This window comes from Mesoplodon densirostris, chromosome 18 (assembly GCF_025265405.1).
Source record: "Mesoplodon densirostris isolate mMesDen1 chromosome 18, mMesDen1 primary haplotype, whole genome shotgun sequence".
NCBI lineage: Eukaryota > Metazoa > Chordata > Mammalia > Artiodactyla > Ziphiidae > Mesoplodon > Mesoplodon densirostris.
The window spans coordinates 27,430,164-27,443,860 of NC_082678.1; the positions used below are offsets into that span (position 1 = coordinate 27,430,164).

Genomic DNA, 13,697 nt, shown 5'->3' on the forward strand with positions numbered 1-13,697 from the left:
TTCATTTGGAGTATCATTATGAACTCGTGTGCTTTTTTTTCAATTAACTACGTTATACCTTATTATAATGATAATGTTATTCTTTGGAATGTTCCTTTTGTCCAGATTTGGTCAATGCGATCTCTGTTATTGTTTAGCCACATGATGCTTTTTTATTACTAGAATAATTTCTAATATATTACTCCTCACAAATAGGAACTGAGAAAGTGACTCCAGAATGTGGGGTCTTCTTCATACTCTTCTTAGAAGTCTGCCTTCTTCCTGTGTACTCTCAACCCAAAGTGAGGCTTTCGGGTTGGAAGGAGATACTTCTGAATTAAACTACAGTTCAGTGTCACCCAATTCTAATCGCTATTCCCTTTTTTCTAGGCATATCATACCTACTGCCATCCTAATCCTTCTGTTGGGCACCTCTCTCCTCCTCTATATTTATTTCCAACTGTCAAGGGCAGCAATTGGCCAACCGGCCCCTATCCAGTTCTATAGTCCATATGCCCCAAGAACTCCTTTTTGCACTGGTCTGTGGTGGCCTTGGCCTACCTCTTCTACCTACTCAGGTAACTCTTTTACCACGAATTTAATTACCTGTGTTTCCATTTATAGGATCTTACCCAGCCATAGGGCCTGCTGCCTCTGCCAATTTAAAAATACTATTGAGGTTGTCTGTGAGACAGTCAAGCTGCGTTGTGACAGTGAACGCCTGAGGGACGTCACACGTTGTGGTGAGTCTCAATTGCGGGATAATACATTTTTAATTTTTAATTTAATTTGTTATTTTTAATCAAGGATGATACATTTTAAAACTAATGATGTAATTACATTATTTTAATACATTCATTTAGAGTTCCAGCTCCCTAAATTTCTAAGAATTACCCCCTTGCTAAAAATCAGATTCTTGGTTACATTATTAAGCTAAGAAGAGCTCAGTTACATTATTAGCTTCATAATGTAACTGATCTGCATATGTAAAGGAACCAGAGAAAGGAATGGAAGGGGGAAGGGAATTCACATTAATGGCCACATATCCTATGCTGCCCTCTCTGCAAATGACAACTTATTCACATAGTACATCACAGTTTGTAAACTGATTTTATATACATTAGGTCTCAAGTACCCTTTGTCTTATAAGACAGGTGTAAATATATTTTTGTTTATTTGGTTTGTTTCTGCAATTTTATAAAGAGTGCAAGTGATGCTGTTTTGTGTCCTATCTGGAGCCTGAGAGTTTCTGGTTCCATAACCAGAAGCTGCTACCAAGCCCTTCTAATGCATGGGAGAGCTAGTTATTTCTTTGACTGTCCAGCTCTGAACTTGCTCTGAATCGCAAGTTTTTCTATCCACAAAACACTCAGGGGCTTTCAACGATTTTTCTATATATTAGATTTATGGGCACTAACTTGATGACTTCCAAAATGTGCTTTCATGCCCAGGTAGCTTGAATACAGGTCTCTTTCAGTGATCTAGAGCACATCATAAATAATAACACTTTGCCACTTATATAAAGACAATATTGCTGATTTTTCAACACAGTTTTTTTTTTTTTTTTTTTTCCTTTGGCCACCAAGCTGGTGGGATCTTAGTTCCCCCAGCAGGGATTGAACCCGGGCCACAGCAGGGAAAGTGCCGGGTCCTAACCACTAGACCACCTGGGAACTCCCCCAAACATTTTTTTTACTAATTATATTATTCCCTTCTCCCCCAGAAGTGGGCAGAAAAAGCATTTTTAATCTCCTTTTACAGGTGAGGAAAAACAAGATCAGCAGTGTTAAGTGCTATGACCCTAGGGCCCCGATCTCCTGTCCCCAGTTTGGGGCTCTCTGCTAGCCTCTGCTCCTCCTTTCTCATGACCCTTCCCTCCTCCTTTGACCCTCACCAAAAATACTTTTAATCCTTTTGGGAGACAAGCCCAGCTACACAATGGTACACATTACCTTCACACAGTCAGAAGATTTGGATGGTTCCCCAAGTAGAGCTGGAAATATTAGAAGTAAAATGAATTGAAAGCAAAGTAGCCATCTGACAGAAGTTGCTTTTTCCCGTCTACATTTTAGGGCCTCAAGTATTATTCCATTGATTTGTTGAACATTCCACATGGGCATACAATCTGGCAAATCTCTTAACTTATACCCGAGCTCCCTGCCCAAATTTTAGCAAAGAGCCAGGGCGGACATAGTGTTTTTTTCTGTATAGAGGCTTCTGTTATGGGGACTGGGATATATAGAAGCAGGGACTAAGCAAAGGACTCAGTGGGTAGTTGGAGAAGGACATGTCCAGATGACGACCTGTTAGCGGCGGTGGTTGTCGTGGAGATCTGTGATAGCAGCAAGAACACAAGCACACTGAAGAGGTGGAGAGAGGAAGCCTCACACTCCCATGCCTTTGAGGCAGGACAGGATGGGGTATATGAATGTGAGGAGTCACAGTAGATCTGCAGAGAGTCCAGCTGATTAGGGGAATATTTGTCTTCCAGCCTTGGCTTTTCTTGAGTACTGGCCCCTGGGAACCAGTGGAGTAATCCTGAATATAGTTCCTATATTTCACGCTACAGAATTTTCTGAGTAGATAGCCCCTTTTTCAAGAGAGACCTTTTTCACATTTTGTTGTTGCCAGTCATAGGCTTAAGGGTGGGTTTCTTTTTCTCCTAAGTGGCACTCAAACTTTGACTGATTCCTAATTTCTTTGGCTGTGGACTGACAAAAGGCTGTCCCATCAGTCTTCAATGATCAAAAACAGTCCCTTCTCTTTTGACAGATGAAGAAACATCTATAGAGAATGCAGGAGGATCGTTGATGAAGGTGTTACAAGCCCAGAAGACGAACAACAGCACCGAGCTGACTATTGAGTCAGAGAGGATGTCCTCACCTAACAGTGCTGTCAGCTTGTCAGGCTTCATGAATGAGCAGCTGGACTTTAATAATAAAAGTGATATTATCAGTACACTAAATTACATACTGCCTTATATCTCAGAGGGAAATCTAGGAGATGTGGAATCAACATTATTACCATTCATTCAACTTCTTTTTTCAAATACACAAGATGGACATATGCCGCTGGGCCGTTTGAAAAACAATACAAGGAGCCCTTCTGTTAAACCTGTACCCAACAATTCAACTAAAAAAAACAAATTGAGGGAACTCCATTCTGTGGAAAATTTGTTAGATGCAGAAACTCAAGAAAAAATTGATGAGGTTAAAAAGGAAGAAAAACCTGCCACGTGTACGCGTTCCAACCTTTTAAGTGCCATGTTTACACGCTACATCTTTCAAAAGAAATTAGAAACTGCCCAACCACAGAAAGACAGCCTAGCAAAGATTGAGAGTACAGAGGAAAAGCTGGTGAGAGTGAACAAGGTCCTCAAGGGGCATACAGAAAATGCACCTCAAAGCAGTGGGAGATGAGAGCGTCAGGAGGAAACAGAATGCCCAGCCATCTGTGGCGAACACTGCCAAAGAATGAAAGCTCAGGAGGCCATCCCCAAGAAAGCTGAAACAGCTCCTCATGGTGCAGAGGCCCAGGAAGCTGGTGGGAAAGTCCTCCGATGCAGAGTCTTCATTCATAAAGGAACACAAGGCCGCAGGCTCCTCTCCCCTCAAACCGTACTTCAAGGGCAGGCCTTGTGCCTCCATCCCGCCAAAATCCCCATCTGAGGTTAAAAGCAAATCAAAAGACTTATCCAACGCTATTCATGTTTTCGAAGATGCAAAGGCAAGAGTTAGAAATATTAAGGACTTCGAATTAATCTCACATTCTGGAAAAAAAAATACATCTTCCATAAAATTAGGTCTCATCGGGTCCACAGAAAACCCAAAGTTAAAAAGCATCGAGGGGCTTCCCTGGTGGCACAGTGGTTGGGAGTCCGCCTGCCGATGCAGGAGACACGGGTTCGTGTCCTGGTCCGGGAAGATCCCACATGCCGTGGAGCGGCTGGGCCCGTGAGCCATGGCCGCTGAGCCTGTGCGTCCGGAGCCTGTGCTCCGCAACGGGAGAGGCCACAACGGTGAGAGGCCTGTGTACCGCAAAAAGAAACAAAAAGAAAAAAGAAAAAAGGGAGTCGAAAGTTCAGAAAGAAAAGTTCACTTGATAGAGTGATGCTTGCAAGCCCTCCGTTCTCTGTCGTGAGGAGTCTCATAAATTCCCCTCCACGAGAGGCTGTTTCATCTTCAGGAGAAGTGACTTCTCAGGAAAATCCTTTTCCAGAATTATTTTCTCTTTCAGACCCTTCTGCAGAAAACACTACTTCAGAAAACAATACTGCACAAAATGTTTCTGAAGCAATTAGTTCTACAGGAAACGCTACTCTGCCAGGAGGAACCGGCCCTGGAAACACTAGCCATAGGAACGTCTCCACTGCACATTCTACTGTCGCTGCAGACAACAGTATGCCAGCTGTTCAACACAGCAACAAAACACAATGGGAGCACCACAACATGGTCACTGAATTATCCTCTAAGCCCACAGGCTTCACTTTCCCAGGGCTCGCATCCCCGGGTGATCAAGTTGAAACTCAGCTAAACCAGCAGCTCTGGTCCCTCATCCCCAACAATGACGTGCAAAGGCTCATTTCTCATGTTATCCAGACTTTGAAAATAGACTGCTCGGACACCCACGTGCAGCTGGCCTGTGCCAACCTCATCTCTAGAACAGGCCTCCTGATGAAGCTTCTCAGCAAGCAGCAAGAAGTAAATGTGTCCAAAGCGGAATGGGATATGGACCAGTGGAAAGCTGACAACTCTATCAGTGAGAGCACAGAAGCCCAGAGTGAGCAGAAAGAGCAGGAGTCAAGTGAGGTGAGGATAACCCCTGACACGTGGGACTTGGACTTTTACTCAGTTTAGGACATGCCATTAACGTGCCCAAGCGGGAATACCACGGGCTCCTAGTCAGTATCTTATCTTCAGCCATGAAACGGGCTAAGACAGTGATCTCCAACTTTGCTCATTGAGAGAGTGTGTCACTATTCCTAGGGTAGACGCGAAAAGGACATAACACAAGATAAATAAATTGTAGATAAATTGTAGAAGAAAATGCTAATGATAAGACTAATAACATTAAATTTGGCTTGTTCTTATAGAAGCTACTCGCCTGGAAGGATTGGGTTTCATAGTAGTTTAAGAATAGTTAGCTCTCGTTTAGAATAGGATGAAGAATCGTAAGTTTTCATCCCTTCTATCTCCTTGTTTTTAAAAATTGTGATATATTTCTTTAGCTCACAAAAGAAGTTCCAGGTTATGACTATAACAACAAACTCATCTTGGCAGTATCTGTACCTGTAGTAGTGACGATTTGTGTTAGAATTCTCTGTCTCATTGAGGTAAGGACAATAATTAATTCAGATTCAGAACCCAGAAACTGAGAATCAAATCCACCTTTCCACCTGCTACTACTTGATTCTTCCCTTTAGCCATGAGGACTGACATACACTTTGTTCTTTTAATGAAAAGTATATTCCCAGGATGTTTTTTTGTGTGTGTGTGTTTTTTTTTTTTTTTTTTTTTGGCTGCGTTGGGTCTCCATTGCGGTGCATGGGCTTCTTACTGAGGTGGCGTCTCTTGTTGTGGAGTACGGGCTGTAGCTGCACGGGCTCAGGAGTTGTGGCACACTGACTTAGTTGCTCCGCAGCATGTGGGACCTCCCCAGGCCAGGGATCGAACCTGTGTGCCCTGTGCTGGCAGGCGGATCCTTAACCATTGCACCACCAGGGAAGTCCCTACAGGATTTTTAAAAGGAACTTCACTCCCAGGAGATCCCTATGGAATTGGATCCATGATAACAAGCTATTGGACTATTTTGACAAGTGAAGTTTATAAGAAGGCCAGAGTTGACATGATAGTAAATTTTCTTCAACTCAAGAAAGTATGCTGATTTGAGGTCCTCACCAGTCACTCTCATTCTACCGTTGATTTCTTTCCTTCTTGGCTGAAGTGATGAGAGATATAGGATCTCCATACTCAAGGAGCTATCAGTCACCCTGGGAGGGCTAAAAGGACATGCCTAAAAGACAAAAGTGTGATCTCGTCAATTCCTCAGGTTTACTTAGCAGCTTTCTTCTCCGGTGTATTAGGAATTGTGTAGATAGGTTCCATTAAAACACTGCAAGTAAAATCTTGCAGCAGGCTACCCTCAAATAGTTATAGTAGCCTATTCCTGGAGCTAGCCTGTTTACCTTTTGTTCAGTTACATAGTGGTTTATTACTTTTCCAGCAGGCAGTTGCTAACATTAAAAGAGTGATTTTAATAGGCTGACAGTCTTGATTCTACCCTACCACTCCACATTACTTTAGTTATCTTTTCTCCTGTAATGGCAGCCCTCCATTCCAGCCAAAGCAGCTCCTCACTATACGCTAGTTACACCATACCCATTCCTACTTTTGTCTGTGCCTTTGTCCATCGAAAATTCCTTTATTTTGCTTTGCCTGTGGAACTCCTATGAATCTCTGAAAAGCCAACTCAAGTTCAGATATCTTTCTCTGTAAAGCCTTCCCTGAATACCCCAGCCCTCCTGATCCTAGTCCTGTGAGGTTTGTCACCATTTCTGAGGGGCCATAGCAAAGCAGTCCCCTCCCCTCAGAACTCACAAAAGTGGTAAGCAGTTTTTTGAAAGGCAGCCCCCCAGGAGAGAACCACCAAGGTCAGCACATCATGGAGCTGAGCAGAGATGTGTAAGGACCAATGGCTTCCTGGCCTATCACACTTGAATCAAACCTGACATGATGTACTAACTTCTAAAGAGAAATGTGTCTATCTGCAGGAGGGTTGGTCACTAGTGAAAGCATAGAAAAGGTGAGGAGAGACCAACATGGGCAGTGCCCATCCTCACATTGCCCAAGAGTAGAGATGGCACCTTAGGCAGCATAACTGCCGAGTCAGGCCCACTAGCCAGGCTGCCTGTTGAGGAGATGGATGGATCCAGTTACCTCAGGCCTTCCCATTAAATTCTGGACTCGGCTGATTCCTTTTCTAATTCTGTTGTCACCAAGTAGCCTTCGATTCTGTGATTGTGCTTCAGTGTGCCACGGAGGCCTGTCCCCACAGAAGGTAATTCTCTGCTTGTGTAGACACAGATGCCCTGTGTGTAGAACAGATGTATTTCTCATTGTCAAGTAATAATTTGGCATTCTGATGTTTGATCAATCCTGTGATATTGCTCAAGTGAGACTGCCACAACAGGAAGACGTGAGTTCTCGCTTGGTGAGGAAGAGTATGATTTCTGAGCCTAGGAGGCTGGGGACTAGCTTGCTAGTCATTGGCCATTGCCCAGACTGTACCCTCTACATCTCAGGTGGCATATGGCCTTTGGCATTTTTAGAATTTCTGTAAAGTCCCCTTTTTATTGTTTTTAACTTCTTGCATTTGTTTTGTTTTGTTTTGTTTTGTTTGGGCCTGTGTGATCTTAGTTCCCCAAGTAGGGATTGGACCTGTACCCTCGGCAGTGAAAGCGAGGAGTCCTAACCGTTATTTCCTCTCCCCACATATACGATAAGCTTTTGGAGGACAGGGGCCATGCAGTGTTCTTCCTATGGTAGACAATAATGGTGTTCAACGGAAGAGAGATGCGGCGTTATGTCAATTCCACAGTGAGGAATAATTCAACCGAATATTTATTTGAAGTAGGATAGAGTCCAGCAATAGACCCCTGTGTTCTTAAGACTTTTGAAATGTCATGTTTTACTATTGCAGTCAGCGGAAGAAAATGAATAAATGGTGATAGAATAGCTGCCTAAGTATTTGGGGGGTAAATAGCAGATCCCCATGTTTTATCTTAAATAAACATATATCCATAAATGTGAAAAAAGACCACATAAAGGTATTAGAAGAAAATAAAAGCAATATTTCTATAATCTTCTGGTGGGAAAGAGCCTTCAGAGCCTGATGCCACAAGCAGAGCCTTTGATATATTCCACCATCTTGTCTGTGACACCAGCTTAGCACTGATTCATGCCAAGCGTAAGATGAAGAGTTTTCCATATATTGTCTGATTTAAAGCCCACAGTCCTGTGAGGATGATATTACTATCCCTCCCTCATAGATGAAGGAGATCAGTGTAAGGCCCCAGCGGCCAAACCCAAAGCAGAAGGCAGTTTCACCCGACTGCAAAGCTGGTGCTCCCTACTCCACTCTTTTGTCTTGTCTCCTTAGAGACAAAAACACTGGAAATATTCGAAACACTGAAATTCAATGAAAGCCAGTATTTCTTTACCATAAAGAGTTTTTGTTTGTTTGTTTCGAAGTGGTGGGGTTTGGCCATGCTGTGCAGCTTGCAGGATCTTAGTCCCTTGACAAGGGATTGAACCTCGGGCCACAGCAGTGAAAGAGCCACGCCCTAACCAGTGGACCACCAGGGAACTCCCAAGAGTTTTATAAGTCAACAAGAAGCAGACAAACAGTCCAGGGGAAAAGGGGGCAAGGGCTGTGAAGAGTAGGAGGTGTGTTGACAGTCTGCCACCATATCTGCCTGTCGTCTCCTCATGGCTCATGTGGGGTGGGTTTTGTTAGCCAGGCCTTTGTCACCTCGTGACGTAAAAATCATCTCTAATATTTTCTTCAAGTACTTTTATAATCTGTCCAGAATTTGTTGTATTTGTTTGTTCGTGTGGTTGAGGTAGGGGATCTAACTTTTTCCCCCTACATGAAGATCTGATTCTTTTCAAATCTTTCACTGAATGGTTTATTCTTTCTTCCCTGGTCTAATATGCTATCTTCATCTGGATGCTGTTCTGTGATCCAGTTATCTTGTCCTGTACCAGTACTGATATCACACTGCTTAATTCCAGTTGCTCTATAACATATTTTATATCTGGTAGGGCAAGGTCCTACTCTTTGACCTTCTTTTGCATACATCTCATAACTATTCTTACATATATTCTCTACCAAATGTCAGCTGGCCAGGTTTTATTTAAAAATTATTTTGGCTATAAAATGGATTGCATTGAATTTTTAGTTTCATTTGAAGAGAATTGACCTCTTTACAACATTCTAGGAGGATGGTATCTCATGCCATGTAAGTACTTCTTAACGTCCTTCAAAAAAGTTTTAATATTTTCATCACATAGGTCTTACAAATTTGTGGCTAAATTTATTCCTAGGTGCTTTATGCATTTGTATTGATATAGTGAACGGGAGGTTCCTTCTGTTTTTTAGTTAGTTAGTTGTGTTCTATGGGAAAGCTATTGAGGCTAATATGTTGATCTCTTGATTTTGTATGGAGCCATCTTACTCATGTTACTTCCAATAAAATTTCAGTTGATTCTTTTGGTCTTTTTGGGTCCCTTGTTTCATATGCAGATATGTTTGTCTCTTCTTTCCAATACTTCAGTTTTTCTTATCGTACTGATTAAGACCTCCTCCACAGTGCTCAATAGTAGCAGTAATGATTGGGCATCCTACTCTTGTTCTTGACTTTAGAACAATGCTTAGGTTTCTGCCAGATACTTTTATTTTCTTTTCCTACTTCTGAGAGTTTTTATTAGGAATTATCTGTTGAACATTATCTAAAACAGTCAATAAAATATATCGCCAGCTGCATGCAAGACCCTAAGTTAGGTACTGTGGAAGAGTCAAAGGATTCTTAAACAGGGTAGAATTCCTTTCCTTGAAAGAGTTATCATCTTACTGGATAGATAAGATTTAAAGTCAAAAGGAATGAATAAGGATTTGGAAATAGTTGTAATGGATAATCATGATCCTGTTTTCTTTCAAAGCAGATTTCTTCTCCTAGAATTTCAAAAGAGGAAGATAGAAAAAGAAGCAGAAGGTAAATATTGGTCTTTGAAAGCAGAAATTTACAACTAGAGGAGAACTTAGAACTCATCTATTTCAGTTTCCTCAGCAAAGGCAGGAAGAACGCTTGATTACCCTAATGGTTTACCCTAGTTTATTTCTCAGCAGAATTAGCTCCGCAGCCCAAGCTGAGTTAGAACAGGACTGGCACACATTCATCTGCTCTCACTAGTCCTTTAAGGAAAGAGGGTGGACGGGGAGATGTTTTGGTTGTACCTGTTCCTGCTGGGCGGATGCCTGGCTCCCAGGCATCAGGCCAGGCCAGAGGCCTTCTAGGAGGCTCTGGGGTAGGGAGGGCCTCATGGTTGTGGATTTAGGGGCTGGCCTCACTCAAAGCTGACGAAAGGTAGAACATATGAGTCCCTTCTGGAAAGTGGCAAGAAAACTTCCCTTCTCATCCTACTGTTTTTCAGGCCCCTACTCTCTATTCCCTTTATCCAAACCTCATAGAATTTTAACCGGGAGAAACTTTAGACAGTAGTTTGTCTCTTCCTTTTGTAATAAGGAACTGGAGAAAGAGAAAGGGAAACTATCTTGCCCCATGGTCATACTGCTAGTGATTACCAAGAAGAAGATGGTCCCTTTCCACTGAGGACTTCTCCACTGATCACACACTGTGCTTGGGCTGTGAGCTACGTTTTAGGTCACAGTTGAGTAGACACATACTATATGGACATAAGTAGTTTCTGAAACAAACTTATTGTGCACTGTGATTTTTTTCTCTTCTATTTGTATTCAAAAAGAGTATTTTGTGCTTCCCTGCTGGTCGTGGCCTTTAAACGGATTCCACAATTCACTGACACCTGAGTGACAGCCTGCAGAGTGAAAGTCAGAGAGCTATAGATGACTTTGCTCGTTGGGTTCAGGTGTTTACTTGGTGTGATTCAACGTATAGGATAGAGCAGCCAGGAAAATAAAATCACCTTCTCCCCACACCCACACCCGCAGCAAATGCTGCATGTGCGACTAAGTCCGAAGCGGACTGGTGTGAAGCGCGTCTAAGGGAGTAACAAGTTTCTGCCCAGTGCCGTTGTGCAGTGTTTTCACTGCACGAGGGCAGTTGGCCAAGGGCAAAGAAAGGTGAACGGGGCTGAAAATCCTGCCTATGCTCCATGCTAAGCCACATACAAATGTCTCTCCAGAGACACTTGGGGTCCATTTTGGACAGACACAGAGAACTTCTGGAAGGCCAGCATGCATGCAATGATTTTCATGATCCCGGGTCTGTGGTGATTTTGCTCATTGTGATTATGGACTGAGGTCCCCATTTAGTCCTAGTGAAAGCAGAGATAACACATTGTGAGAGAGATGAAAAGTGACATGCAGCACTAACAGTGTGTGTTTTCCTCCAAGGGGCTTTTTTGGATTTCTGCTGCGTAAGAGAAGCTCAGGGGAAAGTGAGAGTCAGGTAGATGTGAGGAGGATAAAGTACTGTGGCCAGAGAAAGCAGGGGAGATGCAGAATTAATATTTCCCTTTCTGTGTTCTAGGAGGGCTTTTTCGGGAGAAGGCGGCCACTTTGGCTTAGGGGTATGTATAGGCCTCTCAGCGCCACACGCAAGGAACACATGACCCAAAAGCTACACGACAGGGAGTCTTCTGCTGAGGATGAGATATTTCTGCATCCCAGCAGGAGGCCCAAACTCGTCATCCAGAGCTCACTGAGGAGGCTGAATCTTTACTTCATCAAGAGGCCCCTGCTCAGCATCCACAGACCCCTGAGGACGTTGAATCTTTTTCACCCCAGGCAGAGGCCCAGGCTCAGCATGCAGAGCCCACTGTGGAGGTAGAACCACCTCCACTTCCGCAGGAGGCTCCATCTCAGCCTTCAGAGGCCCCTGAGGAACTAGAAACTTCAAGTCCTCAGGAGGCCCTCGCCCGGCCTTTGGAGACACTTAAGGAGGTTGTAGTTTGACCATGTGTTCATCATGGGGTAAATGAAGCTCAGCAGTCACACTTGTACAAGGTCACTGTTAAATCTCTGGCTCTGGCACTTCCCATAAATCCACAGGTCACTAAAGAGGTTGAACCTTCTCCAGTCCAGCAGAAGACCCCACCTCAGCCTCCAGAGCTCCTTAAGGAAGTTGTAGCTCAGTCTCCATTGTATCCCGAGGTGACAGTTCCAGCACAGAGCAGGATCATGCTGAGCATCCAACATCCCCCAGGATCAAGAGCAGTGGTTCTCAACCAGGGTGAGTTTGCACACAGGTGACACTTGGTAGTGTCTGGCGACAGTTTTGCTTGTCAGAACTGTATACGCTACTGGCATCTAGTGGACAGAGACCAGAGATGCTACTAAACATCCAACAGTGTACAGGGGAGCCTCCCACAGCAAAGAATTATCCAGCCCAAACTGTCAATAGTGCTGCCTAGCTAGAGAAATAAAGATCACTTAACACAAGTATTTAATGAGCATTTAGTATTTTGTATCTAATGCACCACATATATAATCATGAAAGTATAAATCATAATATCTCCCACAGTGAGATTTCTTTAGTGTATGGAGGGAGTAGTGATGTTACGTTTCATCATATATAAATGAGAATTATTGCCAATGGATAAATGTTCTGAAAGAATATCTGTTTTTCTAATTCTTTTGCTCGTGTCTTTTTTTGTAGAAATCTTGGTTGCAATTTACTCACAGAACTGAGCTTTGGAACGTTTCAGGCCTGGCATGGAATGCAGTTTTTACACAAGTTGTAAGTGAAATAGAAGATGAATACATGTAAACAACTGTGTGTAAAAACAATCATGCAGTTATTGGTTAGCTGGGTGTAAGTAAGCCCAGTATGAATTCTGGAAAGTATGTCTTGAGAGCCATTTATTTTTTTTTTTCAAATGAGGAAACTAAGGTACAAAGAGGCCAAGAGACTTGTTTAACTCATATATATGAAAGGCTCTGCTTTCCATAGTACTGATCTTTGGCATGGTCAATTAAAGGCACCAAACAAAAACACTCAGATTAGCATTGTCATGGAATCCCACGGATGCCTCTCCAATATGAGAATGGTCCAGGAACTTCCACTTTTGAATTTCACTTTGATTCCTTTTCATGTGCAAAGTTCCTAACTGCTTAAAATGTATGCAACACAGAGCTGCAGAGAACTAAGTTGAGCAGGGTGTGGTTCAGTGGGTATGGGTGCTTCCCCAACCATCATTAGCTCTTTTAAATGGTAAAGCAGAAAGAATTCCTGAACACCCACCACAGGGCTCTCCCCAGCCACCCAGAACATTATTTTTCAAAAAAGCATATATTGCTGAAGTGAATTATCGGTGGCCAATAGGAACCTTTGAGGTATGGAAAAAGACGTTGTTTGTGTTCAGCTGTAGTGTGAAAAATATAAAGAAAAGACTTTGCTGTGGCCTAATTCAATATGTTTTCTTTGCTGACTACTCTTCAATAAGAAGTGTGGGTTTTCCACCCCTTCAGCTCAAAACTTCTCTGATTTCTCATGGCACAAGGAAATGATAGTGGGTACGTTCAGTGGCCCGAAGGCGATTTTAGACTCAAGGGAAAGAGCTCTTCTACACCTGGCTTTGGAAAAGACTCTCTTACCTGTCTTGTGGTTCAGAAATCCAGTTTCACACAGTTCCCACATTTTGGGTTAATGAAGGTGTTGAGGCTGTGTCTGGAGCTGGGTTAACAATTCCTGCAGATGCCTATCTTTAGCGGCCTCCTTCCTTTCCCTTGTTAGTTTGCTGACGCCTACCTTGGGGAGAGAGCACCGAGGGTCGGTTTTTCTTCTGTTAGCACACCGGAGAGCAGGCTCGTGAGGTCCCTTCCCCAGGAGGTTTTAGTAGCGTCAGTACAACGTCTGAAACTCACCACCTTTCCTAAACATCCCAGAACACCAAGAGTTCCTTATAAGAATCAGAGTTTCACTATAGTTATGTAGGCAACACAGGACAATACATTGTGGA

The 13,697-nt window shown here is 43.1% G+C and overlaps 1 protein-coding gene across 1 annotated transcript in view; it reads left to right on the forward strand.

The window, feature by feature from the left end:
- Positions 1-13,697, forward strand: part of LOC132479145 (uncharacterized) — a 302,289-nt gene that overhangs the window by 270,702 nt on the left and 17,890 nt on the right. The window contains 11 exon segments of the mRNA XM_060082726.1: positions 604-722; positions 2,752-3,355; positions 3,357-3,753; positions 3,756-3,809; positions 4,041-4,787; positions 5,207-5,311; positions 9,702-9,751; positions 11,267-11,405; positions 11,524-11,679; positions 11,788-11,984; positions 12,395-12,475. Of these exon segments, the coding sequence (XP_059938709.1) occupies positions 604-722; positions 2,752-3,355; positions 3,357-3,753; positions 3,756-3,809; positions 4,041-4,787; positions 5,207-5,311; positions 9,702-9,751; positions 11,267-11,405; positions 11,524-11,679; positions 11,788-11,984; positions 12,395-12,475 (2,649 nt within the window).